Source organism: Rhopilema esculentum, chromosome 7, assembly GCF_057945365.1.
Source record: "Rhopilema esculentum isolate cy_ngs chromosome 7, ASM5794536v1, whole genome shotgun sequence".
Classification (NCBI taxonomy): Eukaryota; Metazoa; Cnidaria; class Scyphozoa; order Rhizostomeae; family Rhizostomatidae; genus Rhopilema; species Rhopilema esculentum.
In genome coordinates this window covers 3,210,229-3,232,652 of record NC_142821.1, presented here as the reverse complement: position 1 = coordinate 3,232,652, position 22,424 = coordinate 3,210,229, and the positions used below count along the sequence as shown (strand labels likewise).

The 22,424-nt window shown below is 36.0% G+C and overlaps 1 protein-coding gene across 13 annotated transcripts in view; it reads left to right on the top strand.

Annotated features, from left to right (window-relative positions):
- Positions 1 to 22,424, top strand: part of LOC135683393 (RNA-binding protein Musashi homolog 1) — a 105,335-nt gene that overhangs the window by 30,987 nt on the left and 51,924 nt on the right. For all 13 annotated transcript variants that reach the window (XM_089109310.1, XM_065198635.2, XM_089109309.1 and 10 more), the window contains 3 exons: positions 12,427 to 12,511; positions 20,892 to 20,939; positions 22,218 to 22,298. In XM_089109310.1, coding sequence (XP_088965436.1) covers positions 12,427 to 12,511; positions 20,892 to 20,939; positions 22,218 to 22,298 — 214 coding nt within the window. The remainder of the gene's footprint in view (positions 1 to 12,426; positions 12,512 to 20,891; positions 20,940 to 22,217; positions 22,299 to 22,424) is intronic.

Below are 22,424 nucleotides of genomic sequence, written 5' to 3'. Positions count from 1 at the left end.
AAGTCATTTTGGCAGACATTGTTTGTACACGTAATAGGTATTGCTGAAGCAAACTAACAGCAACAGAAACCAAATGAGAAAGGCGAGCCATAAAAAGAATAAATAGTGAATTTATGGCCATCAGAGACTTATCTTACAAAATTACCCATGTCCCCCCCCCCCACTATCCTTGGGCACAGCAATGAATGCTTTGAACTGGAGATGCGTTATACTAATATTATTCAAGTTGGTTTTTTGATTTTGTGCATTAAGTAGTATTTTTATTCAGCAGCACGCAAGCAAGCATATCAAGAGCAAGATCCTGTAACATCAAGGGATTTTAGAGGCCATTTCCGGGGGGCAGTGAGTTTGACGTCAAAATGACAGAAAAATGAAACATTAGGCTATAATGGTGTCATTATCAAACGGGAGAATGTATTGCTGCACTGGATATTCAGAACATCTCTTTAATTCATAATTCCTACTTTCAAATACCTGTATATAACCTTACACTACTATCATATGTATTACTTAGGTAAACCTTAAACATAGCCCCGCGAGGCGTTCATGAATCCCAATGTTTTCTTAGGCTTAATTAATTCTCTGAACTTTGAGACGGCAGGCCCAAGTTTGCACTTGAAATTATCAAGAAGTTTAACTGCTTAGAAATAATTAATTCAAAACTAAGCCAAAGTAAAGCTGTAGCTGGCCCAAAACAGTTACTTTCCAGCTTTTGTTATATTTTAAAATATTTTGTCCGAAGAAAAGAAGTAAGTTTGTTCTTGATACACAACTTCTGGTAGTGGCGGCTTTTCGCCAGGTTTGAACACCTGTTAAACTCCAAGAAGAACTTTTGGAGGCTTTTCCACCTAAATAACTGCACTTTTTTTTCAAGTTCATTCAATTTCAAAGGATTGGCATGAAATAAATATACGGAATCAATTCCGATTTGATGAAATGCGAAATTGGCTTCTGTTTTTGTGATATGCTAATATTCTTAATCACTTGAATATTTGTGTAAATACATAGATTACTGAACATCAGCTGTTAGAATTGCATATTTTGCCGTTGTTTTTAAGGTAAGGGAAAAATTGAAAATATCTGACGTTCTCAAGCGAGTTAAATTTGATATCAGTGTCTCATCCTATACCTATACCCAGACCCATGAAGACATAGTTTTTTGTTATGAAAATTTCTTCTGATGTAGCAATTTGTATTGATAAATGTTACGACAATGTCATTATATATCCTGAAAGCTAGTACTATATAAGCAAATTGAAAAAATCATGAGACGAGTTCAAAAGTCCCCATGTTATCTTGACGCAAGAGTTAGCTTATAGCTAAAATCCTTAGAATTTACTATGCTGTGAATAAATGGTAATGTTCTGTGTGATTTCTTAAAGAAATATTATCGCTTTTTTACAGTTGTTTATTGATGTACGTGCATATAACTTGGCCCGTAATGTTTAGAAAGAAAGCTCCAAAGTCAAATAATAAGTTCATTTTTACAAACCAATAGGCAAAAAAGCCTACAGATCATTGGATAAAAGCAGACCTAGGATGTGAAGTATATCCTTTTTAAAGGATGTAGAAAGTGAGAATTGAGGGATTCTTTATTGTTATTAGGGGTGCAGTATCAGAAAGCTAGAATACTGATGCTTGTACCTGTTACTTAAAAAATATTCCGTGGATTCAAGAGCACAGAAATAACAAGAGCATGGTCGTAATAATCACTTTATAGCAATTAATCCTAGCAGACCAATGTCTTAATTATATTAAGTATATAAACGAACTAATTTCACACCCTGATACTTACAAGCATTATGTATGCAGGTTGAACCACCCAATGTTTTTTGGCTATCTTCGAGTATATCTTTTTACATCTTGTCAGGCAACATTTTATTTCATGTCAGAGGATGTATGTACATATGGAGCAATATGCAATTGTGCCCGTAGGCTGTAGGCCACTTTTCTGTGTTATATTCTATTGTGGCTGCATAATAAGAATTCCCTCTTCTCAAAAAAAAATCCATATAATCCTTTCATTTTCACAATGAACTAAAAAAATTCCTCTTTTACTAGCAATATTCCTGATTTTATATTTTTTTATTAAATTTTTTCGTTTTTGTTTTCCTCTTGAGTCCTGAAAGTTGTACCGTCCTAAAGTATGTGTAGGTAGCTGCCATCTGTTGGCAATGAGCTTGCAGATATGAGAGTATTACCTTCAGATCTGTCTATAAAGTAACTGATGAGGCGACCTGAATCCAGCAATTGACAAAGACTATTAATTAAAGAAACACCATTTATACAGTCTTCCTATTCATCAGTCCTGTTCTGCTTATCCAGTAATGCAAAGAAAAGACCATAAAAGACACAAAATATAACTAGTTTTCCGGTTATATCAACCTCTTTTACTAAATTTATATTATATTCCCCTCACGATTCAATAACTTCTTCGTAAACTTCTGTCCTCCCTCTAGACACCTGTCAATTACTCTCACGTTTTCCCCCCAATTCTCTACTAACACGTGGCTCAATTATTGGGTTCCAGCTCTCTCACATCTCCGCATACCGTAACCCTATAAAAGCAGTATTTTCATTTTTGAATGTTGATTTATGTATTCGTTGCTTTTGCTTTAATATTTGTGTTTGGGAGAATTTAATGTTTCATTTAACACTCTGATATGTTTGTAATAGGTGTGCTCTCGATCCTTTCTGGGATTTTTGCGCAGAATATTCCATTTTTAATACACTAGATGTTCAAAAACTTTGGGTTCATGAAATGCAGGAGTGCCTTTTTGGTTTGCAAATACTAGAGGATTATCACAGAAAGCAATGTGGTTTACAGAGAAAATTAATAACCTGGAAGGGTCATAAAGCATGCCTAATTATTAGAAAATGAATGTTGTGCAACTCTTAGATTCATGCATGGTACAATTCCAAAACCTAAGTCTTGTGTCTTTGTGAACCCATTTGATTTTTTAAAGTCCATCTGATAAGAAAACAACAATGGCTGCCGTATTTTTGCTAAGTTGCTTTCTATTAAGTTGTTTTCTTATGAATAAACACTGGTAAGAAGATGCCTGAATTCACCAGTGGACTGTCAAAAAGTTGATATTGTACTAGGTGTACAAGCGTAATACACCCTAGTCCCGCACTATCATTTATCTTCATGCCAGGCAGTGCTTCTAACGGTTGGAGTGTGTGCGTCTCATTAAACCTAGTTTTGCGCCCCCTCTTCTTTGATCACTTGTAAGCTCTATGTCTGTCGCATTTTCAGTCAATTTGATTCTTGATCTTTTTATACTCTAATTATAAGAATATTTTTAATAAGGTTTTTCAGGCTCAGAATCATCCAATTTTTGAGAATATTGCTCAGCCTCAGCTCGCATGTCTGTGTCTCACTTTTCAGCAGTTGCCTTTTTGCGGTATACATATAGGGAATCGCAGAACTGAATTACAACGTTATTCAGAAAGCGTGGTTGTTATTCAAGAGTTGGTGATGTTCCCCTTGAACTATATCAGATCTAAAAAGAATTTATTCAAGCTCAAAACAAAAATTTCTGAAGAATATTGAGGCTGAAAAAATTTATAGTATTCTTATAATAAAAGAGTTCAGCCTAATTTCTTGCCAATTTTGCCCAGGTTTTTAGAAAACACATCCGTCAAAAATGCCATACATCAACGTTTGCCCTTTAACTTCAAATTCAGGACGCTTGTATGGTTTGAAAGCTCAAGATAGGGAGGTATATCTCCACCTAAGAATGTGTTTTATGCTTCTCAAAACAAGGCAACCAAATGAAAGATGGCCACTTCTGAAGATTTTTCTAATTTGCACATGGTAGCTGAGTTTTTTCAAGTGAAAGCTTGCATTTTAGAAGAACATCCTGAATTTTTTGGATTTTGAAGTTGCTTTGCACACACAGTTTACAGAATTACCTTTTTTCTCACGCCAAACAGGCTCACACCTGTCCCCAACTTATATTCCTTTCATATATCTTCTTCTAGTCGGTTGAAATATTCCCAAACAAGTTTGTTTTCATTCTTTCACATGTCCTTAATGTTTGATGAAAAATTTAAGTGTGAATTTGTTTTCATTATGATACAGACAGTGTACTGTTGGATCCTTTTTCCATATTTTTGATCACTGAGTTCCATTTATGTCACTTCAATCATTACGGACTTCAAGCCCGTTTGCCGTCAGGGTCTGCACCATTGGTTCCCTGACAAAAGGGGTGGCCGCTTCAACAACGGGGTCAAATTCTAACATCATTTAGCTGAATCCAGTCATTTTCTCTTTTCTCCCCGTTTTGTTTCTCTTTAGATTTGTGACTGGTCTTGAGACAGCTAAATGATGTTAGAATTATTTAACTGAATAATTTGCATTTAACAAAGACACAGCAATATTAACTTTTTAGTACTGTATTTAGTGTCACCATCTTGAGAAGATCTTTAAATTGAAAGTAAAAAGAGGTGTGGTAAACGGGGACGCAAAACGTTTCTCGTTTCATTTCATAAATTTGAATGTGCAGTAGAAGAATTTGAATTATATTTACGGGCAGCCAGACAATATGTCGGAATTGTTAGCAAAAGGCAAAGGGGGATTTTATTTGAAAGCCAGGCTTTTTGTATCACAATGTTTGTACATGTACTTCACTGTGATTAAGTCACTGTGATTAAGTCATTTTCTGCTCAAATTGTTCCCAAATGTACTCACAGTCAAAGTTATGAATAAAAACAGATCATTTTGTTTTTCTTAGGTGTATGCTTGGTTGGTATTTCGCTAAACATAAATGAATTTCTAGTTTTTTCGTCTTTTTATGGTTGGTTTTATCGATTTGCCCGTTGACACCCTCATTTTTCTTTTGTATCAAGACGAGTAACTAATTTGCAGGTAAATAAACATTAGAACTTCCAACGTTTTTGAAAATAATTTTATGAAAGATAATATAACTAGTGAAATCTAGTTTATATGGAGTTTTATGAAATATGTTATTTCACTGAAGAAAATCATAATTACGTTTTCGCTGGCTACATACTGTATGTGCCTCTAGAAATCTTTGAACGTAATCTTTGCATCATAAATAGGAATCTTTTGCTTTAAGTTCATCCAACCTTCCACGATTGTAAGCACGTGTTACACGCTCATATGAATCACAAAAAATCATCGAGAAATCAAACTTGCTTTATTGATTCTTATCTGCGATAAAAGTTACTTTTATTGAATGATATGAGGTTGGTCCATTAGAATAGATATTTTTTACCCTTATCAGTCACACCTATCTTTGGTAAATATAATGTCTTCCAGTTTCAATTTCAATTCAAATAGGCGGGTTTCCGTTTGAATGTCAGAGTACGCAACACTTTATCAAAATTCATTCTTTTTCCTTCATTTATCATTTAAGTACGTTACGAAAAGCGTCTCACAATTTTCTTCGAATGCAAACAGGAAGGCTGGAGGTTGACTTGAACTTTGAAACCACCTCTTTGTAGTATCCCATGCCACGTATTATTTTTGAATATTATCGACTGCTATAGAGGTGTGGCAGTATGCAATCATGCCAAAAGTTTCATTAATAATTCTTATGTACATATATGATTTTTTAATTACCCTGCAAGGAAATTTCAACGATTAAAAACTGTGAACAATCAGTTAGGTTCAAATGGTGTCTTTTTGGCAGAAGGCTAATCTAGAAAAGGAAATTGCTGTTTTTTAGAGACCCCGATCTAAACTCTTCTTTAGAGTAAATTTTTTAAAAAGGATTCTGAAGAAAAGACGCTTAAATGAGCTCTTTACCCTATTACCCCGCTTATAGGCGCAACGTATTAGTGACGGAATAACGAACATATTTGTGACCGAACAACGACCATTACGGTTGGTTTTCTTATATTTTGTACTTTTGTTTATACGTTGGTTTATAAGTTGATTTTCTTTTACTTTTTTGTGATAATGTTTACTCTTTTCTATTAGTGGTAACACTCCCAGTCACTATCTATGTAGAAATAAGACAAGTTTCGAGAGAAGAAGTAATTTCTTGAAATCCACTGCCTTATACTTTGATATCCCTGCAAAATTGAATATCCCCTGATCAAAGAATTTGCAATTTTACGAAATGGGTATCATTTTGCATGCAATTTTATCTGGTTCTTTGAACTTAAAAGGGATCGCAAATTTGTATCCTTTGGCGCAATAATGAAGTAGTGTGTTAGATTTGCAGTACCATATACATGTTTCCCATCCCTTTTGACATTCGCTTGGATGAGGCATGTTTTGGGGCACAGTTTTTAGTTAGGTGATTGTTAAGTTTTAGAAAGGTTTTTCTAAACGTCTAAATGCAAAAATGGATTCATTAGACTTTGAGATGTTTTGTAGTAATGTAACGTTTTGAATTTTTGGTGAGCAATTACTCGGTTTGTCCTGTCGGAATTGAACCATTTTGAAATGCTTTGACTTGAGGATTACAACAGTTGTGGAAAGAACATTTCTAGAAAGAGCTCTAGCTCAACCTATTAATGCCCATATTGGCTATAAATAGCAAAAAGCATTAGTTAGTGGTTAAGATGTCTCTCATTACACCTCTATATATGGGTTCAAGGCTGTCAGCCACAACTCTATTTAAAATTCCAGGTAGTACCTTTGTCGCCCATTGGATAATCATCAAAAGCAGGGATGTAAAAGAAACTTAAAACACGACTGGAAAAGGCCTTTTGGAGGGCTTTTATTACGGTGAACAATCACTAAGACATTTTGGCAAAATGAAGCACCGTGGTAGTAAAATTGAACCTAAAAGGGGTACTTACTCCTACTGAAATGGCACTTGCAAAATCTTTTGTGGCGTAGTGTCCCTCGTGCCCCTGTTCTTACGTCCCTAAAATCACTTTGTGTTCTAAATTGAGGTTGTTGCTGGGTTACTATCATCATCATCAGGTATCATCTTCTATCAGAAGGTTAGTTACCATGACCCTCCAACTATCCCAAAACCTGAGTTTTTGTTTGTTGTCATGGTCATAGATAAAACTAAGGGGCTAATAGTAGAGATGTGCCCCCATAACCACCTCTACAGTGTTTTTAAAGAGACACCATCCCCCTTTCCAGGAGTTCTTCTGCCCGAAGCCGTTGACCCCTGGAGTCCATCCACCCTCCTTGCCGGTTTCCCGCCGAGTTAGCCGTTGGCCATTGCTCGTAGCCCTGAGCCAGGGAACCCTGCCAGGTGGTACCAGTCGGGTCAGGCTGGATCTGTAAGCTAGTGGAGGGAAGGGACGCTTTAATTCCCCATTCATGTCCTGTCGGAGCATGCCACTGCCCTGTTACTATACTGTGTGAAGTTTTGAGCTAAGCATTCGAAACATGAACTGTTGGCTGTTATTGTTTTTACCAAGTATTATAATTATAAAGTAGGTTTGAAGGACAGAGAAACATTTCAAAGCAATCTGTTGGTTCTTTCTTTTGATCTTACCATAACCATTATTCTTATGCCTCGCATTTAAAAAAGATGAGTGTTAATCTGTCTTGCTGTAAATGAAGCCTAATTCAAAGCAGGAATCAACCAGCGGTTATACTTTGTATTGCCACATGCCATTTCCAATACGAAAATGAAACATGTGAACAACTGGTCTGAGTGAGTTTCAGTTTCCAATCACCTATTATCATCAACTTTTGTATCGAGGACTCTTTGTCCTTTGAAAAGGCATTAGTAGTTATATGCTTGATTATCAGCTAGAACTTTTCCTTTTCAGTAGTGCTTTCGGTTTTTCTTTTCTTTGGACAGTTTTTGACCATCTGATTGTTCGCTTTGTTCCTTAACCGTTATTGTTTCTGTTTAGGCCAATCTTATAATTTTGTGTTAGACCCGTGTGTTGTCCTAAGTTCTGATGTATGAGAAACGAACAGCACCTAAACTACCCTTTTTACATATCTACATATATTCAGCGAATTCCCAATATACTTTTTAAGAATCCAAACAAATTAAAACGATTTCAAGTTGTAAGTATTCTCGTCCTCCACGACATCTCCGCATCACCTTGGGCGGGGGGTTGCCTTTCCAGCTGTTTTGTTAAGAAAGGTCTCTTTGGTTCTTTTAGAAAACACCTTTTCCCCTGGCCCAGAGTCCAGAAATGTCCTCAACCTTCCTCCACCAAATTTTTCCTCGTCAAAACCTTCCTCCAGTTTTTCAAGCAATCATCTAGGACAGGGCATGGCTCGAGAGTGGCTAGGGCATAAGGGGCGACAGACGCTATAAATCGAGACAAAATTATGTGTTGGGTCGATGGTCACTATTGCATACGATTAAACTTTGCTAGAATAACATTAAATCTCAATGATAATATTTCTTTTTAAATGTCCAAAATTAAATCGATGGAATCACGATATAAAATAGATTGAAAAATTCTCTTTTCAGATGTATGATGTATTTACTTGCCGTAAAAGGGCGTGGCGGAATATTTTTGCGTCTATTCGTTCCACCATTCGACTCTGTGACAGATTCAACAAGTGTTTGAAAGCGCAACGAAAAAACAAGTGCAAAATAAGTCGTCTCAACTGTTTTTTAAAATTCTATTTTGCCAAAACCTTCCTCCAAATTTCTATTGTTTCTCAAACCTTCCTCCGGTCAATGACCGTGTGACCGTACTGTTTTCTGGACTCTGCCCTGACCTTTACCTTGTGCCGTTTTTAATGAGAGCAAGCCCCTCTGCTGGACATAACTCAACGATTAAAACCATATCAAATCGGTATATAAATAAGTAAACATAGAGGGCTTTGTAAATGCAATCTTCCACAGGTCACATCGTTCCTGCAGACAGCCGCAACAACCTCAAATGGCCTTGCAAGTGACCTACCAACATTTCTTTTCCTTGACGACTTGTGGTACCAAGCAAAAAACCAACAGTTGTCCCAAACAGTAGTAAACATCACCAAGATCTTAAAATATTTTTATAGCAAGCTTTTACTGATTCTCTTTTGTTGGACCTATTATGTTCTGCGTCGCAGGTAGTACACAAGAAAACATACGTTTAGTAGGAACATAACAGAACATATATCCAAGCGTGCATTCTTTCAGCATGGTTCTCTAATTAGCTAATTATTCTAATTTATGTCATGGTAAATTAATATGTGCATAAATCACAACATTACATCTCCCCCTAGCTTGAATTCAAAGTCCAGTTGTCGAAATTTAAATGACTACAAAAATATCAGCAGCATAAAATTAATGTTCACAAATACTACAATTCAATCAAACAAAATCTAACGATCATACATATTTGGTCCATATCTTTTCACTTGCTTTCTATTTTTTACGCGGATATCGATGTTCAAAATTCATTTCTTCATCATGATTATCATTAAGCTTGCTGTCATCATCATCATCATCATCATCATCATCATCATCATCATCATCATCATCATCATCATCATCATCATCATCATCAACATAAGAATCTTGATTGAAATCAAATCGATCAGAATTTGCAAATTTATGTTGAAAAATTTATGTTTAAATCCTCGTCGCCATTTATTATGTCCTTTGTAGCAGGTAGTACACAAGAAAACGTACGTTTAATAGGAACATAACAGAACATATACCCAAGCGTGCATTCTTACAGCATGGTTCTCTAATTAGCTAATTATTCTAATCTATGCAATGCTAAATTAATATGTGCATAAATCACAACATTACAGGACCGTCAATTTGCTACATACAGCTACTTGCTTTCGACTTTTCGACTTTCGTGGACGTGGATTACCCCCTTAACAATGCTCTTTCCTCTTGCCCAGTGAACATAGTCCAACCACAAATTAAATCGCTTTCAGCAGAAACATCACTGGATTAACTCTAAGCCTTTATGTAATATTTCGATTAATTTTCAATCAACTTTTAATTTCGCTAATTTTTCCGCAAGTCAAAGACTGTAGCAGATAGGAAATACAGATAAGTCGATGAAAGACGACAAAATTGCTCAATTCAAAGGATTTAATGGGGGAGGGCCTGTCATGGCCGGGCTTTCATTGTTATTTCCTTATCAAAAGGCCTAACCGGAGGTGTAGATTGCCTTTTTCATTTACATTTTCTCTAGATAAGTCTTTGGCGTGCTTAATCTTCAGAGGCTGTGCAACAGGTGGATACGTAAAAAGATTTTAAATTTTCTGCAAGCCTTCTGCAAATGTAATTCTATGACAAACTGTGATTCATTATTTTGCAAAACAAGAGCAAGCGCTTAACTGAGGAAAGGTAAATCTGTCCGTCAGAGAGGAGGTCATTCTCGGAGACATCCATCACTCCATTCGCTATATTAAAAGTGAGTATTTCTTTGCAGCCTGCTTAAGAAGCCCTTTCTCTACTGAAAGCTTACAAACGTAGAAGCTCGACATGGGGGGCAATGTCTGTCAAATTCTTAAAGTATGACGCTTTGCACCGTTTGTGCTCTCATTGTCTTAGTTTTGGGCGTTTATTTTGAAAAAGTGTTTTTCTAAGCCATTGTCTATACGAAGATGTGAATTATTTTACACAAGCACCCGATAATCATTCAACCCACTTGAATGGGCCAGCCCATCTGATCATATTTGCATGGATAATTCTCTTCCCACCTGGAGTGAATCCCAGGTGTCTTTCTCGTGGATCTCACCCTAGTGGTCTGGCCAACTCTTTATTGAAACTCAGTTACAGAATTACAAAGAAATGTATACAAGGCACGGGTCTTAAGTAGGCCTGCTAGCCAACTTAAAGGGGCCAGCCCACCTCATGCAAATTGGTCCCAGCCGTAAATCAAAGAAATCACTACAATTTACCGCGATAGTTGAGTTCATACTGAAGTGAGACTTTCTCACAATTGCCAAGTGTGTCGTGGGTTGCGTTTGTATTTTTACATGGAAACATGGCAAGAATCTGTGCCAGAGAACTGATGTAACATGCTTTTGTGAGCTTCCCTCAGTGCATCATACGATTATTGTTTCGTCAAAGATGGTTTTTCTGGCACAGATTCGCGAAAGTGTGATGTGAAAGTGTCACTTGATACCGTTTTTGCATTTTAAATTTCAAAATAATCAATGCGACGATGCCTGCAGTCGCCATTGTCAACAGCTGATTGTAACAGACTGGATGGAAGCGTGATTCCAGAACTGTTTAATAAAACTTAATTGCCTCGCAACAAATCCGTTAAAATTGAAGATGTTTTTCATATCAGCATAGTACATTTACCTGTTGCCGTTAATATTTAATGCTGCCTTTGCCAGGCTTTGCTTCTGTAAATTATTTTGCAAAATCGCAAAATTTTATCAAGATGCATCTTTACATCCACAGGTAGTCCATATCAAAGATTGCACATGTGTATTAGTGGCTTTCTATTCGCAACATTTCTATTCGCTATATAAGTAATAGCCAAAAGGAAGTTTTTGTTCTCATAACCTATCCAAATCAGGAAGGAAAGGGCTTTCTTGAATATGTAGCAGAAAGGAGAGTCAACGTTTTATTTTCAGGCAGCCTGACATTTCCCTTAATTCGAAAAACATATTTTTCTTTCATAATCATAATCATAATTGAAATCCTATTTGAAATTATCATTATTTGTTCTTTCACATTGCAAATTTCGGTATTAGCCTTAAGGTATTTGAGAAATGGGTGGTAATCTACTGGTGTAGGTCATCTATTGTGAGTCGTCAAGCTTTTTTTTGGCAGATGAATAGTATAAACTAAGAACAGGTATTGAAGAAATAACAGGTGCCCTTGCATACAATGTTGCTCTGATCTTTTTATTTTGGGATTTAGCAATCGACTACCTGCAGAGTCTTTCGAAATCCTTTCATTGTTATTTCAGTGCTAATACGACTTTATTCACTATTGAAAGCACAACTTCCAAGACATAACAATCATTGTGCACTTTGATCTTCATATCAAAGCGTTCAGCATCGTGTTTAGTACTGCTGGTGCTTCGATTTCTCGTTAATGTAATGCTAATGAACAAAAGTGTCTGGACGCAGTTAAACAATGAAGCGAATTTACCCGCTGGATTTTCTCACATTTTCGCAGCAAAGCCACCAGCAAACACTACATTCAAGGCTACTATAGTAGCACTTTCCGTGTGACATCATAGAAATTTTTTAAATTTTTTACTTTTCATTATATCCCCTGAAATATCACTATTAAATACGTACTTCAAATACGGCAAAAGTATATTAAACATCAGATAAGAAACTGAAAATGTGGGTGATATATTGCCAATGAAAATTTGAAGTTTGCTAACGGATTCCTGTTATTTTGGTTTAGTTCATAAAGTTTTGCATCGAGACCAAATCTCAATGATTTGACAGAGAAAGAGAATGTTCTCCTGTGACCATATTTCAGCCAATTATTTTTACATCTAACTGATTTTGCATATTTGGAGACAATGATGCTCTTTTTCTTAGCCCGTGCCAAAAAAAATTCACTTAACGTTCAAATTCTTCTTTTTCAGGGGTTTTGGCTTTGTGACGTTTTTAAATTCAAGTTCTGTTGATAAAGTTGTCAAAAAAGCTAACCACATGGTGGATGGTAAAAAGGTAAGCTCGAAAGTTCATCTTGTTATTTTATTTTTTTAAATCTTGCTTTTGGCATTTAAGTAGAACGCCTAAAATATAGATGAGGTTTAGCACTGAATTTAGACTACATCTCCTTTATTCTATGCTGCAAGGTTCCAAATTAACTCTAGAAACACAGGCATTCCTTCAAAGCCGCGGATTCATAATAAGGTAGATAATGGCAGAACAATGTCACTTTTCATGGACAGAGTTCTAAAGACCCCACAACCTACCTCCGGACGAAATTTACCTTCCTCCGGACGAAATTTGCCTTCCTCCGGACGAAATTCGCTATGCTCCAGATGAAATTTGCCCTTCTCCGGATGAAATTCACCTTCAAAAAATTTCCTTGTACTTTTGTAAAGTCTCTTAGAAATTGAATTAAAGTAGAATCATCTATAGACTTAAGGCTATCAGGAAAAAAAGTAAAACCACAACGGTAAATTCCTGACATTTATAAACATCTTTTCAAGTTATGCATTGGCCTGCTTCAAAGCTACTGCATCGCTGGATAAGTTTCCTCTGGCCCACAGCCGTGGAACCGTAATGTTTCCAGGACTCTGGTCGTGGGGTGTAACTGCACTTGCAACTATTTGTGATGTTACCTATATTCCATGGGTATTGTTTTAAAAATGAAATACAAATAATGAAGCCCATTTTTTATTATAAAGCGTTTCAGCTGTAGATCTGTTTTGCTGAATGCTTTCACAGCAGGAAATCATTTTCGTATGGTAACTTGGTTTTAACGGTCTAAGTACAGTTCCAATAAACATATGCTTTGCATCTTTTTATGAAGATTTTCTAACATATGTAATAATGACACATCTTTTGGAACCTAGAAAGAAATACAAAGGAACCAAAGCATTATAGATTTTTAACTTGTTTTTACAGTCTTGTTAGTCTGTGAACAAACGCTTTGGTTAGATTAGTTTGCACCCAATCGCACCCCTCTTTTCAGCTTTCCAGGCATTATCCATTGAAAAGGAAAACACGATGTTAAATATCCTCACAAATAAATCAAGCGTTTTCTTGATGAACCTATACACCCTTCTCTCCTCACAAGATATTTGAACATTTCATTTCCATTCTTTTCTCATGCCCCGTTTACACTGGGTTTTCACAAGTCCGGATCACTTGTTAAAAGACTCAAAAGTGATACGGTTAACCGTATCAGTTTTGCTACGAATAGTTGGAGTGGTGTAAACGGAAGGCCGTTCAGTATTACTTTTGAATTTTGATACGGTTCAAAAAGTGCTCCGTAGCAGTGTAAACGGGACCTCAGTTGCAAGTCTTGCAACCACTCCCAGACTTTATTTGGAACTCCCATCTTCCATTCATTCTCTTCTATCGCCCATGGCTCCAACTGTCGTCTCTCTATATTGATGATTGAAAAATTAAGATGGACTTGGCGGATAGCATCAGGTATACTTTTTCAATAAAGGATTGGACTAGCTTAGCCTTTTTATAATATCTGAGCAAAGTTCATCAGTTTACTTTTGTGAATGATATTCATATTGCACGCAATCAAGTAGACGTTGTAATCACATCATTGTGGATGCTTTTTTGAATATCTGAACAAATAAAAAAATTCTTTTTATATATATCGAAGTATATGCGTGACTTAATTTGGAGCTCAAACACTGCTTTAATAGTTTTTCTGATGCCTGATGTCATTTTTGGGTATTAGATTCCATTTGAAAAGCGAAATATTTTCTCACCCCTTTTTATCTACGTTATATTTGTTGCATCTTTGACAACCCCTTTTCATTGTTAGATTTCTTCCCTAGTCTTGACGTCATTTTACATCACCTTAACATCACTTCAAATTTTTATTTCCATATGTTTTGAAGTTTCATTTCAATTATGTTTCCATATTCATTCAGGTTTTAAAGGTTACCAAAGCTAGGTAGAATATTTAGTATTTGTGACCATGTAAGGAATTTTTGGCATATTGTAAAAGGAATGTTATACTTCTTTCGTCTTTTGTCTTTGATTTCAAAAACTTGCATTTCCAAAATAGATAGAATTTTAATGCAGATTACACTGGGTACTTGATCCATAAAGTTTACTCGCTGTAAATTTTAGTGCAAAGCTTGCTTTTTGTTTCTTTGTCAGTGATAATCCTGTTGTTCATTGCCCTGTAAAATTGTGCATTCAACGAGGCTTTCACTAGATAACGCAAAGCATATTAACAGCGAAATTAGTACACCAGCCTTCAATTTGGCTACAAATTTGTGCATCAAATCAAAAGCCCTTTATGGTTAACTAGAGATATGTTTTATTTGAATATTTTTCTCAAAACGAGTCAAGTCATGTTTGGAAGATAACAAAGTACATTGTTTATCATCTGCCTACAAAATATCAGGTAGCAAATGCAATTGGCAGACCTCGTGTTGGCGCTGTAAAATCAACCAACTGTACAATACACAGTAAATGACCTCGATTTGTGGACTGTGAATACCAGCTGTGTTTTTCAGTCGTGTCTTCTATCCTTCTGAAATGATCCTATTGTTAGCCCTCTTCAGCAGAATTTTTTATGCCAATTTTTGTAGTCTTTCGAAACGCGGCATAATGCCTTTAGATCAATCGTCAAAACAAACACTATTTATAAAAAATGTATGGCTTTTTCGATACTTAGCTTTTAAAGGAGAGACACTTTGTTACCAACTGCAAGGTAGGCGATTTATCTCTTCAATGTCATGTGTCCTACATGACTCCTGCGAGAGCTGTGTTTAGTTTAAACACGTGGATCTGGACAGATTTTGATGGCTAACGCATGCGGTAAACTGTTAGCTAGACACAAGCAACCAATTTGAGTGCCAAAAATGTTCTGTTTTATTGCGGATTTGACCAATTTTCTCTGATTGAAGGACTTAAGGGAAAGACGCTTCTTTTAAAAAGAATGAAAGGGAAGTTGGACGTATTACGATGTCCTATTTCAAATTCTACCTCCCTTAGTTTGGGATCCACAGCACATTTAGCTGTCTTTCGTTTCGATTCAACAAACCTGTAACAAAATGGTGTAATTTCATATATATAAAGGCGTTGAACCTTGCCTGATATTTCTTAGCTTCTCCAGGCTTTCTACCTGTATTGTCTAATGTCACCCTTTTTAAGCACTGTCATCTGTTGGCAACACTTTGCGTCAGTTGGCATCAGTTGAAAATTTATTTCGTCTGAGATGCATTTATCAGTTCCTTTCGTTATGTAAATAGTTCTCTCTGTAGAATTACTTCTTACAGACATAAACTAACTAATGTGCACGTCTCACATCAACCTATTAGACAAATTAAGTTGACATTAACAGAGGAATTCTTTAGTTATACTTTTCGTTTAGTTATACTGAAATTCTGTAAATCTGTAAATCTTTTTTTTAATTTTTTGAATATGCACTAAAACTGCTGAATTTTCCGGTGAATTTCCGATACATTTCAAAGTTTTCCTACTTCCAGTTTTTTAGGATTTCATCTAGGTACTACCTTACGATGATAAATATTAACACATGATAAGCCTTTTCAGTGCCAGTAAAGAACTGCTATAAAGGCTTAAGCATATCTCAAAATGAAAAAGATCACGGACTTACATTTTTAATCAGTTCTTTTTATATTAATGAAATACCTATTAATATTCTAACCCGTAAAACAAGTGGCATAAACAATTAAGATATAAACTAGGTTATGATTTTTGCTCTTGAACTTGCGGCTGGCTGCACTGCTAGGCTTCTCCTGCTTAGCTAAGTGTTGTATTTTGTAGGCAACATTAGTTTCATTTGCTGTTTGTATAAGGATCCAAGCTCAACACGAACAAAAGAACATATAGATTTTCAATGTAAAGTGTAAACAACTCAAGTATTCTGTCGTTTAATCTTAAAAGAGTCCAAAATTATCAACGCACGAAAGTCAGTTGGAAGTAAAACCACTCCTAAGCATTTTCCTCCTTCTCTCAAACACCATTAAAAAATTTTCGCCATTGTGATAATCAGAGAATTTTTTTATAGATCAAATAATTGACGTCTTGAGCTTATTTGATTCATCAACAAACAAAGCAACAACCTAGATCAAGATCAAAATTTTATGAAATAGAATCAAATATATTATACTACAGTATATAAATTAAAATTCAAAAACTAATTCTATTATGGTTTTTTCTCAAAAATTGACGCAAATAAGAATTTTTTTTGATAGCAGGACCTTGATAAATTTCAAGACGCTTTCGGTGCTGCCCGTGTCATCTGAATTTCTTTATAGCCAATCGGGTGGAGCCGACCATTTTGGTGACAAAGCCTATTCCAAGGACTGTTAATGTATCTCAGTACAGGTAGAACGTCAGAACAGAGAGCTCACTTGATTATAAATTATTTGAGCTAAAGAGGGTATTCTTATCCTTTCCCTGTAGGAGGTGTAACTTAGCTAGCTTCAATGATTATAAGGTCCTCCGATATGGATTTACATTCTCTATTCAAATAAATGCTACAAAGAGTAATTTTTTTAAACTTTAATGAAAATGCTTGGAACATTTAGGTATAGAATTTTCAAATAATTTCTACTATGAGACTAGTCATAAAATATCTACAATCTAAATATCTAACAATTTTTTTGTTAGGTCCTGCTAGACTGGTATAATAATGTGTTTATTAGAGGGAGGCACATCTGTTTGGCTGAAATTATTATTTGATTTTTTGGAAAGGAGAAAGGGAAAATATGGGTCTTGATTTCAAGAGAAAAATTTGCTCAGTGTCAGGCTTTTTTGTTCGGATATAGTTAGAGGTATTGAAGAGTTTCAAAGGCAATTTCATTATAATTAAATTACTTAACCCTCGGTCCATGCACAAAGTCAATTAAATACCGTGTAACAGTTAAATAGGTGAAAAGTGGCTGTAGACGTCTTTGAAAGTCAACAGCTGAGAAATTGAGAAATCTAGCCTCCCCAATACCCAAACAATCTTGCTTATAAGATCAAAGACAAAGATTTCTGATAAGATCAAATTGGATAATTTTAAGCTTGGAAGCTGCAGTAAATCAACTTTGTTTCTGGGGTAAGGGTGGCCAGATGCTTTTGAAAATATGAATTGTTTTACTATAGTGTACGACGTCTTTGGGCGGGCAATATAATGTAAAAAGTTTGAAAATCATTAAATAGTTTAACTAGATTATATGCCTTTCATTATACGGTGGTAAATAGATAACAAGATTAAGTGAAAACCAATTGATGTTGTACATTGGAATCCAAACACAGATACGTGGCATTTATAGCCAGGCGCACATTGCCAAGGCCTGTCATTGCCAAAGCTATCTATTCTGACACCCAATTAGGTATTGTCGCTTCGAATAAGCTTTCAAATGACAACGCAATCATTTTTACCTCCCCTCCAAATCCCTTTATAGTTAAATGTTTTGAATGGGCCATTGTAAGAGTAAGAAGTGTCAGAAGAATTCAAATTCTCAAATTCATACCCAAGTAATCTTCAACATAGGATTTCACAATCAGTCGCTGAAGATTCCTCTGTAGAAATATAAATACAGCGATGCAGTCATGTACCGAGGAGGAGGCAAGAGGGGGTGTGACCCCCCCCCCCCCCCGCATAGATTTCCAGGAAGGCATTTTGCAGTCGAGTCTATACTTGGCACCCTGAGTCTCAGTTTAATATATTTAAAAAAGATGGCAACTATGAATGTATGTTGGGAGCAAGCACTGCCTCTTTGTTTACGTTGCTATAATATTTGTAGAATGACATGCAGGGCAAGTTACTGGAGTTTCATCTCGAAGAGTTTGGGATAAACTGAGTTATGAGATCTAAAGGAAAACTTTTCAATGTCCCAGCTTAGGGAAAGGGAACGTAAAACTTGCCAGTGTCGAGTTTTCAGGGTGAAATTAGTGGATGGGTAAATAAGAAAATGATCTTGGGTAAAGCCATGAAATATTATTTTGGGATACACCTATTAGTTTTGTTTTTTTCTCTGTACTGGCATGCAAACTCATGGCATGGGTTAGTTGTTAAGAGTTATCCTGGAAGACCCCCCACTTTTCGAAATGTTACGAGGTGCCTGGTATTAAAGGATTGGCTAGAATGATACCGTTTCAAAACACGATAACTTAGGGAACCTGCTTTGCCTCTTCTTAATAACAACCTAGAACTTCTTTGGTTTTATGATCTGATGTAAAACAGTTTAAATGGAGCCATGTAAGTGTTAGTCTGATTAGCAGTTACATGTCTATTCTACTTGAAATTGTGGTTTCAACCGTCATAGAAATTTAGCTGCAGAAAATCACCGTTGATTAATTATTTACTACATGATGGTAATCAATTGAATTATCTAATTTCCCGTAGACATCTTTATACTTTCCCATCACTTTGTTCATCCATTTACTCATTCATTCTCCCATTCGCTTGTTCATTGGTTCATTCATATGTTCTTCAGTTATTAAGCCTAAAGCGATCTGTGATTATTATTAACGAAGCTTATTTTCTATCTTTGTCGATAATTAAATCCATTGCACTCGTATTGTCTTGTTCATTTAGTGGTTCCACCAAGCCTCAAGAACACAGGTCATTTTGATTTTCATTTCGTAAAACTAACTCAAACTACGATAAATGCATTCTTGTCTTTCCATCGAACATAAAATTTTTGTGCCTCTATAAAATCGCAGCATGAAATTTCCCAACCCTTTTTTTGCTATAATAACATTAGTTTCAATTGAAACAAAGCCCTAAAGCCCATACCCATGGCCTCGGGACAATATCTCCCCATTATGTCCTTTGTTTACTCATTGGGAGAAACTGATTGTGAATGGGTTCCCTCAGAATCAAGTAATTGTGTCAACCAGAAAATGTGCCGAGGTCATAATAAAGGTTATTAAACAATATCAGAAATGAAATTCGCTGTAATTGTTTCGTTATTTTGTTTAATTTTGTTTTGTTAATCAAACTAGATTCCTCTTACCAACCTTGAGGTATTATACGTCAGAGCTAAAAGATTGGCTGATATGAAATGCTAAATGACTGGCTTTTGAAAGCCTGGATTAATTTTCCAAGTAAAACGATATTAGTGGTTCCCTCGCCCAGTGTCTTATCACATCTTCACCATCAAAGTTCCCTTCTAATTCAATTCTGAAAACCACTCAAGATTTGCATGAGAATGTGTCTAGACCACAGCAAAACCAATCGCATCAGTGCTTGTCATTTCCACAAAGAGGAGAATCTGAAATTGAATTCAAACCAAACAAGGATAGCATTACCTGGATAAAGCCCCGGCAGATTAATGCCAAACCACAGCGAATCAAAAGTTATAAACCAGTAGGAAACCCCCTTACGAAATCAGAAAGTTTTGTGGCTTCTGTAGGGTGGCTATCGCTAATGTCAATGTCGCTGACGTAAGACAGCGAGACCGAGACCAACCTTCTTTTCGCTTGAATGTACAAACAACCCAAAAGAATGCTGTTCTTGTCACTATCCAAAACTTGTTCTTACTATCTGTTTCAAATTCTGGTTTTTTTGTTATAAATGTTTTAGTTTTAAGACTTTTGTTATTTTTCCATCTTTTTATTTACTGTAGTTGACTTGTTTTCGTGGCGATTTTAGGTGATATCAGTAAAAACACCTGTCTTAAGCACCACAAACAGTCAGAGGCTTTCCTGGCCTAATCATGCCTAGAAACCAACCCCTTACAGAAAGTAACAATTGAATAGAGACGTAACTTGTTCATATTATGACGTCAGAAAAAGTCGCACCGACTATTTCTTAGTCGTTTTCTTAGTCTGTTAGTCGTTTTCAACGGGCTAGATCCATTACAGTTCTGTCGTCCATGTTTGTTTGGTTTCATAGCGGTTTGCGGTGCAAGAGAGGAAGGGAACTGTTGTATTTCTTTCAGTTCTCTTTTTTGAAAAAATATAACAGTGTTTTGCAAGAAAATTTAGACTTGAAGCCATCAGACTTCCACCCAAACACCAATACCCAACTTTTATTAGACCTGTTTTTAAAGGAGAACGCACAAATAAAGAAACTCTTGCAAGACTTTTTAGAGAGTCGACTGCAAGTTCTTTTTGTTGGTTAGATGACTGAATTCTTTTCCCAATTTACCCCGGGTACCAAAGCCCAAGAAACCGTGAGGATAATGGAGATAAGAGAAATATATAGAGAGAGGAGAGAGAGGAGAATTATTTTCCCAAATTTAAGGCTCTGGTACCCAGGTTGGACTAAATCCAACTTCCGGAAGATGACTCAAGAGTAAAAAGCCGAGTTATCACTGTACCAAAACATGCTGCTTAAAAGCGGTTATCACTGTACCATTTTTCAGGCATTTACGTAGAACTCCACGCTAGGATTATGACTTGTTGTATTTAATATATATTTTTCTCTTTTTAGGTAGACCCAAAAATAGCAATTCCAAGGAAAGTACCTAAACAGAACCAAGTGAGTTTCTTTTTTTAGAAATAGTTGCCATATTTGCTATGCATTTTCAAATAAAATAACTTCTGTTGAAGCCTTCCTTTGTTTTTTATTCTGAAATGTTGTATTAAGTATAAAGCTACCTGTGGTAGGATAAAACCAAGAAAAAATCAAGCCTTTATTGCTGATGAAAAAATTTCACTCTGTGACTTTAAGATTGCCACAAATCTTTATTAAATTTTCAAATCAAAACTGGTTTAGCGGATAAGAGGACGGTTTCAGGAAGGTTGAATGACTGCTAATCGAGTGATCAGATTCTTGCTTATTGATTTTGGCCAGCTATTTATGGTTTTCTTAAACATTGAAACTGTTTGTTAAGACTCATTTGGTTCCAATTTATGGAGACATTTCTAGATGCGCAATACCATCTTGTGCACGTTGTTTGGTTTAAACTTCTTGAAAAATGTTGAAAAATTGCATAGGTACTGTTTCAATTTCGGTACACATTTCATTTCCCTTGTATTTTTTTACATCAACTTTCGCTCTACCTTTTTTCTGATTTGTATAAGATATTAGGACAGAATGGGGAAATGGGCTGTTTCTATTCTGTGATATAAGGCTAGAAAATTGGCGTTATCTAATTTTTGATGACCACATCATCTATGAATACCCTGAGTTTCAATTGCCACTTCAGTCTGAGATTAAAAGAATATTCTAAAGCTTAGCATTTTGAAAGATATTTGCGGTTGGTATAACGATGATGTCGCTTTGATTTGTTAACGTCACTAATTCGTATTTGATAGGTTTTGGAGATCTCCGACTTACACACACTTTCCAATAGTGGAACAGCGTATTCCTCCCAAATAACGAACTTCTCCCAAAAACAGACACCTCCCTAAAGTGGGGATCTCCCAATAGAGGACACCTCCCTAAAGTGGGGATCTCCCAATAGCCGACGCTTACCTAAATTTGGGATCCCCTAATAGCGGACACCGACAAAAACAGACAAAAATTCTAATCCAATTGTTTTGTTAGAATAACCTTATGGACTTAGCCTCTTTTGATGGCCTAACTGATGTCCCTTTTTTGTCTGTAAAGGTTGATACTTCACTGTTGTCAGCATCAGCTGCATGAGGCAACGCTCTTTGATATAACGATACCACTGAGAATCAACAATGTTCAACAGGGCAACCAGAAATAGGTTCAAATTCATAGAGGGAAAGTTGTTCCCCTGTGTCACCGTGCTTTAGTGGTAATCTCCGGACTGTTTTTGACAGAGAACCGTTTGTTTTTTCGTTTCAGTTTAAGAAAATTTTTATTGGAGGCCTTGCAAGTGATACAACCACAAATGACGTTAGGGAATATTTTGAAAAATACGGAAAGGTAAGCGGTTAACCAACGCATGAACTTGCGCACTTCAATCATGGGCCTGCCGAATGGAACAGGCTAATTTATGTAATTATTGTTTTTACCGCATTAATCCTTGGTCTTTTTTCAAATTATGTTCAT